We start from the raw sequence: 15,434 nt of genomic DNA, 5'->3' as shown, positions 1-15,434 counted from the left end.
CCCCCCCTACCTCGCCCTCCAATAGCGGCGGGAAAATGCTTGAAGAGGCAGAGGGGGGTTATTCAAGTTTATGGTCTGACAAGGGATGAGGTAGTGCATAATGTCTCTCTTCCCACGCGACTGCCTGAAGTTTGCAAAATTTTAGTAAGGCGACTAGTGGGGTGAGTGCAGTGCGCCGCACTGACACGCATCGGAATGCACGGCGCAAAGCCTCGCAGTGGAGATGGCGTCCCCCTTCCCATTCGAATCTGGATCAGGAGAAAGCAGGCATTCAGATAAATCCCTATTCTTCCAAATGTAAGGGGGACATTGCGTTACTGCCACTTCGCCGGCCACTGAGGCGCTGCGGCGCCAGCCCCCGCCTCCAGACTGCGGCTGTGAGCACTGAGCCTGCGCGCCAGGCTTTTCTAGCTGATGCTGCAGATAGGGAGCTGTGAGCTCTGGTGGCAGTGACGGCGGGAGGGTTACGGGGAAGGCCGTTCTATCTGAGGGGGAGGAGGCACCCCTCCCGGAAAGATGCTGCTTTATGGGACAGGAAAATACTCGCTAGGTCCCTGGCACATACTACTCACAGATTCTTCCTCTGTGCTTCCACTGCCGCCCTAGAGAGATCTTGGAAACCAGTGCCTCTCCCCCCTCCCCATTCCAGTTCTCTGCGCTCGCCCAAACAACCGCGCGCTTCCTGTGCTCCTAGACTTTATTGGTATTTGCCTTGTTTAAATCATTCAGCGGCTCCTTTCTGATCTCACAAAAAAGCAAAATTACCGTTGTGAGCATTGGGTGGAGGGGGGTCCGCCCCAAATTTCTTTATAGGGGGAGACCTTTAAATTCCCAGACTAATCAAACCTCAGCAACATTCTTCGAGATAGTCAGGGCGCTATCCAAATACCACATACCAGTCTTGCCCTTCTTAATCTTAAGGGAGAGAGCTTTCCTTTGACAGCCTTTGAAATAAATGAGGAGTGAGTGGTTTTTATTCGAAAAACACCCCAACCCTGAGATCTTACTAGGCAGACTGCGGTGGTCTTGACTGAGAGCTGGGAAAGCCTCACGCCAGAGAATGGCAGGGACGATCACGAGGCACAAAGTCAAAAGGAGAGAAAAGACGTTAAGCATACTCGGTACACAAAGTTGCCATTAAAGTTTATTTCCCTTATATCCAGGTAGGTGACGCTACACTTTGTCACTTACTAAAGGCTGCAGGTTCTACTCAAAAAATAATAATAATATCAATCCTTCTAGTATGTGTTTTATTCCCCAGGCGCGTGCACACAAGGTCTATCCCCAGTGAAAGCCCTAAGACAGGAATTCCAAGCATTTAAACAAAGGCAGGCATTCTCCCCGCCCCGAACCAGACCTCCAAAGTCTGTGCTCCAAAAAAGGATCCTCTCCGTCTCTCACTGGAGTTTGATGTTCTCTCAACACTACTGCAGCCAGCCATGGTTTTTCAGAACACAAGCCTCGCTTTGGGGACCCAGACGATGTCCTCAGCCTATCAGTAGCAATGCACTAACCCAGATGCTCAATTGCGAAGCAAAGACGCGTTGGGGGTGGGAGTTGGGGCGGGAGGAATACATCGTTTGAGGGTGGCCGTAGGAGAAAGGTATACTAATACTACAGCCTTTACCCACGCATCCGGATTTAGTCTACGGAGAAAAGTCTACCAGTCCTACAGGGGAAAAGCAATTAACCCCCTCCCCAGACTGGCTAAGAGAAATAGGTTTTGGCTTAAAGGGACTGAGATTGGGCAGTGCCCAGTCGGCCCTACGAACTGAAGCCGGGCTTCTGTGAGCGCAGCGGCTGGCTGGTACTTCCTCCCGCCTCCCTTCCCGGTGCCCTCCTCCCTGGATCTCTGCAACTGTGTAGTTTCGGAAACCACCGCCGCCGCTGCAGCGTCGGGGACAAGTCTGAGTCCGGAGCCCACGAGCTTTCCGCAGCAACCACCACTTTATGCAAACTTGCGGGTTTCCGGCTTGGGGATAGCTAGAGTAGGAGCTTCCCCGTGGCGATTCGGTGTCTCGGAACGGCCACCGCGGGAGAGACGGCGGGAGCGCGCGCACCAGACTCTCCCAGACGCGAAAGCGGACGAGACAACTGCGGAATTCACCCGCCGCGCCAGGGCACTTCCGAGACAACAACCGACTGGCACTTTTTCTCCCGTTGGCAAACTAGATTTTTTTTTTTAAGCTACTTGGCAGCTCTGTTTGACTCCACCTCCCCCTCCACCCCCGCCTCAGTGCCTTTGGCTTTTCTTTGGAAACCCGGACAGAATTGGGCATCTTTGTTAATTGCCGTTAGGAGTGCCCGGCCGTGCGTTTTCACCCGGCCCTGTCGCGGTTGCACGGAGCCAGGCTTGCTCACCTTTGAACTGCAAAGGGATCAAGTTCAGCTCGAGTTCCCTGCATTGAGACTGAAAGAAGCTGAGAGAGTGTGCAGGAGAGAGAGTGAGAGAGGGGGGAAAGGGGAAAGGAGAGGAGGGAGGAGAGAAGGGGAGGGAGGAGAGAAAGAAGGAGGGAGGGAGGGGAGGGATCGAGAGAGAGCGCGGAGAGAGAGAGAGAGGCTGCAATCTCCTCCCTGAATCGCGCACAGCGCTGCAGATCCCTCTGCTCCAACACGCGGGCCGAATGCAGGTGAGGGAAGGCACGGACTCTGCGGCTGAGAATCCAAACTTGGGCACCGCGCGGTGCGCACGGTTCGACTGTAGCCCCTACGGGCGAATAGGTTGCTGCGGTTTCAGGCGGCGGCTTCGTGACTAATGACCTTGCGCAGAGTTGTTAAGAAAAAAAGAGAAACCCGAGCTCTCCGGGGTGAGGAGCGAACGACTCTGGGCGTCTCTGAAGATGGCTCGGGCTGCTCTTTGGCGCGCCGGGGGCACCCGATCGCAGACGGTGCTGTGACGCGAGGCGTCTTCGCTGCACCTTGCCCAGAGCGACCTGCCGTGAAATTTTTCATTCAAGATATGTTGAGTGGCTTCCCGGCAGCTTAAGAGGAGTCAGAGTTGAGACTGGCTTGTTGCTGGCCCCGGAGGCTCTTGCAGGAAGCGGCTCACGTTTATCTGGACCTCCGGAGCCTAAACAGAAACTGGGTCTAGAGTGAGTGGCTGGAACGTGAATTGGACTTAACTCCAGTAAGGACTAGCCCGGCTGGCAGGAGGGGAAGGCTGCAGGTTTGCTCCCCTCCGCTTCCAGACTACACCGCTCTCTTGCGGAAGCTGTTCCGGCCCCTTTCCCAGAGCTTTGGGGACTGGATCTCAGGATATTCCCGCTGCGGGGATGACTTTGTGGAGGCACCCAGTCCGTGGCGCGCAGTGTCCCGTGAACTGTAAGTACTGCGAGTGAACGGTGGCTGGCGAGAGGGCGATTAGCACCCATTGCATGAATTATGAAACAATAACTTTCGGAAGAAGCAAGAGGAGAAAAAAAGAAGCATCTATAGCTGCCTCCTCCCATCGGCCGACTCTACACGCTACTCTGGCCCCCTCCCTCCCCTCCCTCTCGTTTCTTCCTTTCCCGGAGAGGAGGACCGAGGGGAGGGCAGGCGGCCAGCCCCGGAGGAGGGGGGTGCCAAGGGGGATTGTGGTTAGAAGGAGCAGTAGCAACAGCAGCAAGAGAAGATGCTGAGGATGCGGACTACGGGATGGGCGCGCGGCTGGTGCTTGGGCTGTTGCCTCCTTCTGCCGCTCTGCCTTAGCCTGGCCGCCGCCAAGCAGCTGCTCCGGTACCGGCTGGCGGAGGAGGGCCCCGCCGACGTGCGGATCGGCAATGTGGCCTCGGACCTGGGCATCGTGACCGGCTCGGGCGAGGTGACTTTCAGCCTTGAGTCTGGCTCTGAGTACCTGAAGATTGACAACCTCACCGGCGAGCTAAGCACCAGCGAGCGGCGCATTGACCGAGAGAAACTGCCCCAGTGTCAGATGATCTTCGACGAGAATGAGTGTTTCTTGGACTTCGAGGTATCCGTGATAGGGCCCTCGCAGAGCTGGGTGGACCTGTTTGAGGGTCGGGTCATCGTGCTGGACATCAACGACAACACGCCCACCTTCCCGTCACCGGTGCTCACCCTCACGGTAGAAGAGAACCGGCCTGTAGGAACACTCTACCTGCTGCCCACGGCCACCGATCGTGACTTCGGTCGCAATGGAATCGAGCGCTACGAGCTGCTCCAGGAGCCCGGGGGTGGCGGTGGCGGCGGGGAAGGAAGACGCTCGGGGCCGGCGGACAGCGCCCCCTACCCAGGGGGCGGCGGGAACAGCGCGAGCGGTGGCGGCCCTGGAGGCTCCAAGCGGCGGCTGGAGGTGCCTGAGGGTGGCGGCGGGACCGGTCCTGGTGGCCGAAGCAGTGTGTTCGAGCTGCAGGTGGCAGACACTCCAGATGGCGAGAAACAGCCGCAACTGATAGTGAAGGGGGCGCTGGACCGGGAGCAGCGAGACTCCTACGAGCTGACCCTCCGAGTGCGCGACGGGGGCGATCCACCTCGGTCCTCACAGGCCATCTTGAGGGTGCTCATCACCGACGTGAATGACAACAGCCCCCGCTTCGAGAAGAGCGTTTATGAGGCTGACCTGGCTGAGAACAGCGCTCCGGGCACCCCCATACTGCAGTTGCGCGCGGCCGATTTGGACGTGGGGGTCAATGGACAGATCGAGTATGTATTTGGGGCCGCTACCGAATCGGTAAGAAGGCTACTGCGTCTGGATGAAACGTCCGGTTGGCTCAGTGTCTTGCACCGTATTGACCGCGAGGAAGTGAATCAGCTGCGATTCACAGTCATGGCCCGTGACCGTGGGCAGCCCCCCAAGACCGATAAGGCCACCGTGGTCCTCAACATTAAAGATGAGAACGACAACGTTCCCTCCATCGAAATTCGCAAGATAGGACGTATCCCACTTAAGGACGGAGTGGCCAACGTGGCCGAGGACGTCCTGGTGGACACGCCAATAGCCCTGGTGCAGGTGTCCGACCGAGATCAAGGCGAGAACGGGGTAGTCACCTGTACAGTAGTGGGAGATGTGCCTTTCCAGCTTAAGCCAGCCAGCGACACAGAGGGCGATCAGAACAAGAAAAAGTACTTCCTGCACACATCGGCCCCACTGGACTATGAGACCACCCGAGAGTTCAACGTGATCATAGTAGCGGTGGACTCTGGCAGTCCTAGCCTCTCCAGCAACAATTCCTTGGTGGTCAAGGTGGGAGACACCAACGACAACCCTCCTGTCTTTGGTCAGTCTGTGGTTGAGGTTTACTTTCCAGAGAACAACATTCCAGGTGAGAGGGTAGCCACTGTGCTGGCGACAGACGCTGACAGTGGGAAGAACGCAGAGATCACTTACTCTCTGGACTCCTCAGTGATGGGGACTTTTGCCATAGATCCGGATTCTGGGGACATCCTGGTCAATACAGTCCTGGACCGGGAGCAGACTGACAGGTATGAGTTTAAAGTTAATGCCAAAGACAAAGGCATTCCTGTGCTGCAGGGCAGCACCACGGTGATTGTACAGGTGGCTGATAAAAACGACAACGATCCTAAGTTTATGCAGGACGTCTTTACCTTTTACGTGAAGGAAAACTTGCAGCCCAACAGCCCTGTGGGAATGGTCACCGTGATGGATGCCGACAAGGGACGGAATGCAGAGATGAGCCTGTACATAGAGGAGAACAGTGACATTTTTTCTATTGAAAATGACACAGGGACCATTTACTCCACAGTGTCTTTTGACAGGGAACATCAGACTACATACACTTTCAGAGTGAAGGCAGTGGATGGGGGAGATCCTCCCAGATCGGCCACAGCCACTGTCTCCCTCTTTGTGATGGACGAAAATGACAACGCTCCCACAGTTACCCTTCCCAGAAACATTTCCTACACGTTGCTGCCACCTTCAAGTAATGTCAGGACAGTAGTAGCTACAGTGCTGGCAACAGACAGTGATGATGGCATCAATGCCGACTTGAACTACAGCATTGTGGGAGGGAATCCTTTCAAACTGTTCGAGATCGATCCCACCAGTGGTGTGGTTTCTTTAGTAGGAAAACTCACCCATAAGCACTATGGCTTGCATAGGCTGGTTGTGCAAGTGAATGACAGCGGTCAGCCTTCCCAGTCCACTACAACTTTGGTGCATGTATTTGTCAATGAAAGTGTCTCCAATGCCACAGTGATTGACTCCCAGATAGTCAGAAGTTTGCACACCCCGCTCACCCAGGATATAGCTGGTGACCCAAGCTATGAAATTAGCAAACAGAGACTCAGTATTGTCATTGGGGTGGTGGCTGGCATTATGACAGTGATTCTAATCATCTTAATTGTCATGATGGCAAGATACTGCAGGTCCAAAAATAAAAATGGCTACGAAGCTGGCAAAAAGGACCACGAGGACTTTTTTACACCCCAACAGCATGACAAATCTAAAAAGCCTAAAAAAGACAAGAAAAATAAAAAATCTAAGCAGCCACTTTACAGCAGTATTGTCACTGTGGAAGCTTCTAAACCAAATGGACAGAGGTATGATAGTGTCAATGAGAAGCTGTCAGACAGCCCAAGCATGGGCCGATACAGATCAGTTAATGGTGGGCCTGGCAGTCCCGACCTGGCAAGGCATTACAAATCTAGTTCCCCATTGCCAACTGTCCAACTTCACCCCCAGTCACCAACTGCAGGGAAAAAACATCAGGCTGTACAAGATCTACCACCAGCCAACACATTTGTGGGAGCAGGAGACAACATTTCAATTGGATCAGATCACTGCTCTGAGTACAGCTGTCAAACCAATAACAAGTACAGCAAACAGGTAAGATGTATCCCAGATACATTTACATATCCCAGAGAGCATTGATCACTTGGAGACAACTTGCAGCTTCTATGAGGTCATGTCTTTCCTTGATAAAGGTCCTTCTAGCTTTAAAACCAGGACTTTAATGTTCATCTATACGACATTAATGTAGCAGAAGCCTTAGAGGACAGAGGTGTGCCCCTGTTATTTTGCAAGCTAGTCCTTGGCTTCATAAGCCCTAAGGAAGAGGTAGTGTTTTGTGCTTCTGTGTGCACTGGCCAGCCTTAGTTCACTCATATCTTATGTTTTACAGGATAAATATGTATATCTTATTGGGAGACTTCTAAGTGAAAATTTGTAGAGAAACTACTGGTGGTCATGCTAATTGGGCACTGAAAAGTTTTAACTGCGTCATGAATCATGCAGGGTTTTACAAGTCAGCATTTACTGATTCATACAAATGCAGAGCCAAGTCCAAAATTTTGAAATCCTGCCATACTGACTTGATTTGATGAAAATAGTGCCTTAACAGTAGTTAATGATAAACAAGTGTCACGCATAATTGCATTTTTAATTCTTTGTATTTATAACCCCATTTATTTATAATTAGTAGGCAACTATGTTTATATACAATCAGCCACCTGAATTCTTCACATTCAGTATTCCAAAGCTTATAAACAAAATTAGGTTGTACTGAGTACAAGATACTTGTGAGAGATTTGGGATATACTAGAAATACCAAGGTTCTGTGTGTTACTTTTGTGTGCTATTTGGCTTAACAATTCCCTGGTCTAATTTTCAAATGGTTATATACATACATACATATGTTGAGGGGAATTTCTAAATATGTCAGATTTATTTTGCACTTTTCTCTGTGGTAGGTATTATGCAGAAGTTTACTTTTTATGTCCACCAAAGTTCGACACACAGCAAATGGAATCTTTCAGACATTGCTAAAATGCTGTTGCAAACACTGCAAAGAATGCATCCCATGTCTCTTATTGCCAAAATTCACCTTAAGAATTACAGTTATGACTTGCTAGATGATATAATGTGATGGTTCTTCTACTAGACATGTTTTGCATGTAGAATGCTTCATCTGAGAAGAATTGTGATGAAGGAGGAAGTTGTTATATAGTCTCACTTAGTGTTTTTCAGAAAATATTGAGCTCTCATAGTTTTCAGTATTATTAAAATATTTTCTACTTGTGGAATTTTACTTTGGTTAAGAAGAATTAAGTTTTTTTTTTTAATCCAGCCTTAAAAGCAGTAAAGACTATAGATTTGAACTAGTGTATATGATGTGGCTTTTGAAAATAGATCTTTGGAGTCATGTAAGCTTAAATTATTTCTTTATTTGAGAACACAATTTGACCCTGTGGAAAATTTATATCTATTATGTTATTGCTTTACGTAGAATTAAAAGCAGATGTGTTTTAACCTGGTGTTTAATGCCTTCATCAGTTTTGTAAAGAAGCACGACTTTAATGAAAATGCGGCACTTTTTTCATATTATTTACATACACATGCAAATAAACTGGGGTCTTTAAGTTTCCTGAGAAAATGATAGCATTAACGCAGCATAATACGAAGATGGTTTTCCACAGAATACTTTTATCTCTATTACCGTACCAATAGTGATGTTGCCTTATGGTAGAGTGGTATTTGTATTCTAAATTGTTTAGTTGTATGCTTTTGAGTGGCTATGTATAATGGAAAACTTACAAATAGTGTATGAAAACACCACATGAAGTCTGGGGTGTAAACTTGAGCTAGGTTTGATTCATTTGAAAGCATAGCTCTGTATTCTTGAATTTAAAAAAAAAAATCAAATGATAAGACAATTGGCACGCCATTTGAAAAGCAAAGTGATATGTTCATAAATTAACTAATGTATGGCATTTGTCTTTTAATTGAGCCAAATCCACTTACCAAAATAGAAACCCTACAAAGCGGGTGGAACAAAGCACTTAGCTTGGCAAAGGTGACTTTGGAAACCTTGCATGCCATTAGGCATTCCAAAGATGTACAAAGTTCTAACCACAAGTAAACAGCTGACCTACAATAAAAAGAAAAGCAAATGAAACACTCTCCCCCTAATGTAATTAGTAATAGTAATTGATATGCTTCATCTGCTCAATATTGCTGTCAGGGGACAAGAGATCCATTTCCAACTTCCGTTGTACCATCTGACATGAGTGCAGTTCTCTTGGTCTGGATTTTTGCTTGTGTCATAAGTAGCTACTTTTCTGGTTTTGCTCGTAAAAGATTTAGCTTTCACAGAACTAAGACATGTTTTGTTTTATTTAGCTTCAGTTTTAAACACATAGAGGATTTTGCTGTTTTCCTCCTTTAATAAATGAATTTGCCTAAAATTTGAGACTTCTATTCTTTCAGTTTATTAGATTTGAGACTTGTACTTTTTCAGTTCCTTAGGGGACTGTTTAAAGCATGAGATTTCACTTGCTACGATGCCTTCATTTTATTTATTTCCTGAACTGCCTATTATACTTCTCTATTTATACTGATGAAATGGAAGTGATGTGTGTTTTAGTATTTTCTGCAGGAAAAAGTGAGCATTTGGAAGTGTTTCTCTTAAGTGATATCTGGGAACACAGTGTAGTAAGCCAAGGGATCCCCAGAAAGAGTTTGAAAATAGTGTTTACACGCACTTCCCCTCTTCCATTTCTGTTGGATTGATTTCACTGGCTCTAGGGACATTTACTTCAAGCACCTCTTAATTCTTACTCTAGATATGTGTTGCAGAGTGGCTGAAACCATTTTTCAAATTCACACATTGAAGAACCAGAGGGTGGGACCTAGGTTTTCATAGTTCAGACCTTGGCAGTGCAAGCAAAAGTCTTTGCCATCCAATACCTGATGTTTACTTTAAGCACTGTGAAGCTCATCCATAGAATTTTTGAGACTGCCTCCCTTACATTTAGTTCTTCAGTTGTTTTGCGAGCTTGGTGGCTTTTAGTGTTGTGATGAGAAAGGACAAGTGTGCATCTAATTTATAGTGAAAAGGAAAATGCATGCTAAATAATTTCAGCAAAACTGCAAAAATCAATGAACTACAAATGTAGAATTAGCTCTTCTCTGCTATTTGTAAGCCCTAGTGAGTTTATCACTTGGTATGTCATTTCTTAAGATAATGAATTTATATATAAAAGTTTATTTTATTTTATAAATGGAAAGTAAGGTAATTTATTTTTGATAAGAATTGAGCTTGAATAAACATTTATTTCAAGATCCATTTTGAGCTGATCTCAATATATCCATGAGAAAAAGATCCCTGTTCCTCCACCGACAGTTTCCCTTCTGTTAAGGAACTACTGAATTGGTCTGAATAATGTCCTCCTTAATAAAATTTTGTTCAGTGTTCTTTATACACTTAAATAATATAATAACACAACTGAACTTAATGAAAAGACGGCTGTGATGTTGGAAGTAAGTGAATGGCTTCCTTTATTATCAGAGTGCCGCATTTTTGAAAATTAAGAATCAGCTTGCTTGTGCACCAGCACATATATTTTAGTGCTAACATATCTGCAAAGTGATGCCAGCTCTATCCAGTTTTCAGTTTAATTTTCCAGACGAATGTCTGCAAGTTGTTGCACCTGTCTATAACCAAGAACGCTTTCGTGACGCTCAGTGAATCTGCATATGTTTTTCTACTTGGCTTGGTATTCCAGGCAGGAACTGGATAACTAATAGGACAGAGACATTTACTGAACAATATTACCTGGATCTTTGTGTGAGTAAGGAATATAGGAAACTTCATCCAGTTATGCTGTCCGTGGTTGATGTGCAGTTTTAAAGGGAAATCCATATAGGACAATTTAAATGTCGCTCCCTGTTACCTTAAATAGATCAATCAATTGATAATTTGTTGATAGGCATGACAAATTATAAGAATGTTTGAAGTAGCCACAGTCTTAGCTGTCACACACTTTCTTTCTGTTTACACTCAAGCTCGCTTGCATGTGAAGCAACCATGGGGCCAATAGCGCTTTATTTTGTGTTAATGTTCATTCGCTGATGTGCTTATGATACTCAAATATTCAATTTACACAAAGGACAAATAAAAGCATGCTAGTCAACAGCTTATTGCCTGTATCTAGAATCATGAGCTTTATAATTTTTAGAATGAAAATGTACCACCTTAGCTGTTCTACCAATTTACAGAAGAAGAAACCGAGGAACTAGCATGAAAAAATTCACCTGATTGGGGTCACAAAGTTATCAGAGATATAATGTAAACCAGAGGCCTCTCATTAACAATTAAACCACTTTTAGAGGTAAAAACACCTGCTGACACTCAGTAAGTTTTTCTGTGTAGAATGCAGCAGCGCAGGAATTGGTTTCGTTTTACTTATAACCTTGCTAATATATTTGCTATAAATATAGACCTCTTTACAAAAGAGTCTAACTTTGCCCTGGGCTCCAGTTCTTATGTGTAGAATTATCAAAGAATTTATACCTCAAAACTTACAGATTTCAATAAGAATTCATCACACTTTCTCCTATGCAAGGTAGCAATTGATGATGTATATCAAACAAAGTTAATGTGGTTTTGCTTAGCCTAGGCTCAAAAAGGTAATTGACAGCATTTTAAATTCAGCACAACAGTAAAAACATAAGCTCTTGTCATACTTATCATTCAGCATATCTTTACTAGAAAAGCATTCTATTTGAAAACAATGAAAATATTCTCAGGATTAGACATGACAATGTCTGTATATTCTTACTGAAGTAATTGTTTGCTTTTTCCACCAAACCAGTAACCCCCTTTATAGGTTCCTTTATGCCCTATCTACTTGTCCCGAACATACAAGGACACATGGTTTTTACTTTCATCCCAGTGTGCTTGCTAGTAAGTTTTGTAGAAAAGTTAGACATTTTTGTTGTTTTTCAGTTGAAAGAATAAGTTGTTTTGTGTTAAACTATACGTAGATTCTAAATCTCCATGAGCATCATAGAGAAAGTATGTAATTTACCAACTTCAGTGACTCTTAGCCATGGTTTGGCCATAGAATCCACTGGATTAGAGTCATTGACCTCGGTGATGGAGAACAGTGTGGGCACTGCAATAAGTGTAGCCAATGCTGCTTTAACATGTGGAGCATGTGGAAGCAATTTCTGGACTGACTTGCTTATTGACTGTGGCTCTATAGAAACAGTAAAAGCTGACGCACGCCTTTAAATCCCAGCACTCAGCAGGCAGAGGCAGGCCAGTCTCTGAGTTTGAGACCAGCCTGGTCTACAGAGCAAGTTCTAGGCAGTCAGGGCTACATAGAGAAACCCCTAGTGTGGGGATGGGGCAGGGATGGAGAAGTAGAAGCCATGAATGTAAATCTACAGTAAGTGTCATTTTCAATTTTTTTTCTTACTTTTGAAAGCCCTTAAACTCTTGTCTAAAGCAAAGCCTGTGTCACGTACATTGCACAGTGCTTTATTTAGCATTAGTTAGTGGGGGAAATCGCATCCAAGAGGAGCAGAGCTGAAACCACTAAAACTAATCTTAATTATCACTTCTGGTGAATTCATGTTTCACGGGCGGAAGAAAGGTTTATTTTGAGGAACTTAGTGATGTTTGTATTGAGCTCTAACGCTGTGTACAAACAAGAGAACCATATAAAGCCTCTGATGTAGGGTTTCTCTGACAAGTCAATTTTCCCCCTTGAGAGTATTTATTATTTATAAATCTATAATCTGCAGATAAGAATTTTATCTATTTCCGGACCTCTGTGTCAGCGTTTTCATAGAGTGTAAGAAGACTTTAGGGAGATTGTCTACATCATGATTTTTTTTAACCTACATAAATCTTTATTTTCCTTTCAGATGCGTCTACATCCATACATTACGGTGTTTGGCTGAATTCCACTCTAATATGATGCTCCATTTTGCACCAAACTCTGTGATCACCTTGCTACCCCGACACCTGATGGAGCTGCCCTTGGCCGTGGGGTGTCAGCCAATCACTGTTTGTTCCACTTGTTGTGCCCTTTCTTCCCTATTTAAGGAAAAGAAATAGCTTAAAAATAAGTTAACTTCCAAAAAGGCAGTATTAATACAGCCATGTATTACTCACAGATGTGTACAGTTCCGTTCCCAAAGAGATGCCAAGCAACTGTTAACACTTGATAGCAAAATCATTAGTAAAGAAAAAAAATTCAGTAACAAGAACTCTAAGACTTTGGCTTTATGTGAAGAAAGGGAAAAAGAATTTCATACTTTTTTTTTTTTTTTTTTTTTTTTTTGGTCTACAGTGCACTAAATTACTGACTTCAAATAAAACCCTAAACTGATGATCGTTTTCTGTGCCGTCACCACTTCTCCCAGCCTTGCAGACAGTTCTGGGAGAGGACAGGCTCTTGGCCAATCTGTGGTGCAGTTCAGAACGTCACTGTTTGTGTTTGTGTTTCTATCCACACGTGAATGTCAATGACTCCAAGCACTTTTATCAAATGTATGCTCTGTACCCTCTGTGACTTTCTGTGTGTAACACGGGCACTGTAATTTATTAAATTGTTCTTAATCTTGAGATAAATAATCAAAGAACCCATATAATTGAATGAGTTTTTTGGTTGTTGCTGATGAATTCACTAAGAATTTTTTCTTTAAAAAAAAAAAATTCAGTTCGCTTTACCAAGGTCACTGCAGCCACATTCAGAAGGAATATGTACCCTCCAATGCTGCTGACTGCATTGAGAGGGAGTTTGGTGTTTTATGGCAGATAATATAAACTCACAGTTCTAAGGATTAAGTAATTTCCATTGTAAATGGGTGGTTTTAGTTGTAGGAGTGACGGTCTAGGTTAGTCGGCATTCTTTGGACAGCCTGTCTGCCTTGCTGTGTTTGTATATCTGTGCATCTGTTTGCTGTATTTTGTGTTTCCTTCTTGACATAGTCTGACTGTATTTATCACAGTCTCTGCCCTGCCCTCTTAACAATCTTCTCAAAGTTCCGAAGTAACTGGGAAGAGTTCCACAGTCCCAAGGTTTTGTTTCATTTTGTTTCACTTGGTTTTATTTTGTATGTTTGAATATGTCAGTATGGTAGCTTTTAAACAAATAATGAAGAATATTGAACAACATGGAAGCATAAAATGTTGGGAACTGCTGTAGCCCATGTAAATCCCTAATGTACACTTAACAGGTTTCTCTGCCATTAGCTGTTTATCTGATTTCTGCAAAAGGGCCATTTTCTGAAGTATCATCGAATCAACAGTGAAATTCCTGAATAAAACTTAATTATCCTTTGCTTCTCATTTTGTTTTGAAGACAAGGCCAGGGTAAAAGGCTGAAAGGAACCCAGACTCTGCCCTGCTTCTCACAAATGGCGGATTTCTTCACCTCAAGGAGACAATTCACACCAGTTAGACTTAAAATGTGGATTTTGTAGCAAACCGCAACTCACAAACAATTGGATGATAGAACAAAGTCTAGGAGTTGGGGTGCATAGACTGTGTAGTGCGTGGTATTTATCCAAACTGTTACAAAGAACCCTCAAAGTCAGCATTTGCAAACTCAGGCCATGGCATACTCTTGAGGAATGATTCAATAGATCAGATTTTTGCCAAAAAATAGGAATTCGTGAGGTAGTACATGGCTCGTATATGCAGGAGCTGGGTTCAATACCCAGTGCTCCCAAGGAGATGTATACACACAGGCACACACACACACACACACACACACACACACACACACACGCGTGTGTGTATTTATAAATAATTGAAAAACTGGAGTAAGAACAAGTACTCCTAGTGCAATTTTTGTTTTAGTCGTGTCCATGTTCACATAAGCATTTCCGTCCTTGGTTTCCAGGTAAAGAATGTGTCTTAGTGTGAGGGAGACGAGGAGTACACGGCGGATCATGCTTTATCTGCTTTATCGCACCGATAAGTGACACCTTCCATCTGTTTACTGTTGTGATCGGAAAAATTCAGTAAAACCCAAGCAAAACCTCACTATTGTACCCCAGGATTTTAGACTCCATTCCTCTGAGTGAGAATAGACAGTCACATACTGCAGCATTTCAGGATGCTGGTGCCCATTCCTTGCCGTCTTTTGCTTGTTTTATTTGTTTGGTTTTCAACGTGTGTGTGTATCCAGTGCCCAAAGATTCTCAACTTTTCTCTTTTCCCCAGCTTCCTGCCTCCAAACGTTATCAACTTTGGGGTATTTTTTACAGTCTTTATTGTAATTACTAGAATTTATTGTTAAAGGGGATCCGTGCACTGATTGAGATTAAAAAAAAAGCCACCCATTACATTGTTTATCTTGTTGTTTGGATGTTTTACTTTAAATTAAAAGACAGTAATGAAGTCTGTTTTAGAAAATTTAGGAAGCAACTGGTTCATTTAATGTGTTCATTCATTTTAAAAACTTTTTTTTAGTACATGTACTATTACTGCCTGTCTAGGGTACAGAACATGCATAAATATCTGCCGTTGTGAAATTAATAGAATGATTGCAGAACCTAAAAGGATGGTAGTTTATATTTGCACACACGTTTTAATTTTCAGAACACTACATAGATGTTTGCTCATTTGTTCTTCAGAACAAACTGGTGAAGCAAAAACACCTTCCTAGTTTCTCAGATGAAGATAATGAAGCAACCCACGGTCTTTTCGCAGCTGATGGAACTGAGTTTAAGAACT

The 15,434-nt window shown here is 44.5% G+C and overlaps 1 protein-coding gene across 1 annotated transcript in view; it reads left to right on the top strand.

Moving 5' to 3' along the window:
* The first annotated feature begins 2,934 nt into the window (after positions 1–2,934).
* The window catches only part of Pcdh7 (protocadherin 7), a 403,528-nt gene continuing 391,028 nt past the window's right edge, over positions 2,935–15,434 (top strand). The window contains exon 1 of the mRNA XM_038317453.1: positions 2,935–6,787. Within this exon, the coding sequence (XP_038173381.1) occupies positions 3,614–6,787 (3,174 nt within the window). The 5' untranslated portion in view covers positions 2,935–3,613. The remainder of the gene's footprint in view (positions 6,788–15,434) is intronic.

The sequence above is a fragment of the Arvicola amphibius genome, chromosome 1 (assembly GCF_903992535.2).
Source record: "Arvicola amphibius chromosome 1, mArvAmp1.2, whole genome shotgun sequence".
Classification (NCBI taxonomy): Eukaryota; Metazoa; Chordata; class Mammalia; order Rodentia; family Cricetidae; genus Arvicola; species Arvicola amphibius.
The sequence above is the reverse complement of the archived record's forward strand: the minus strand, read 5'-3'. Positions and strand labels throughout refer to the sequence as shown.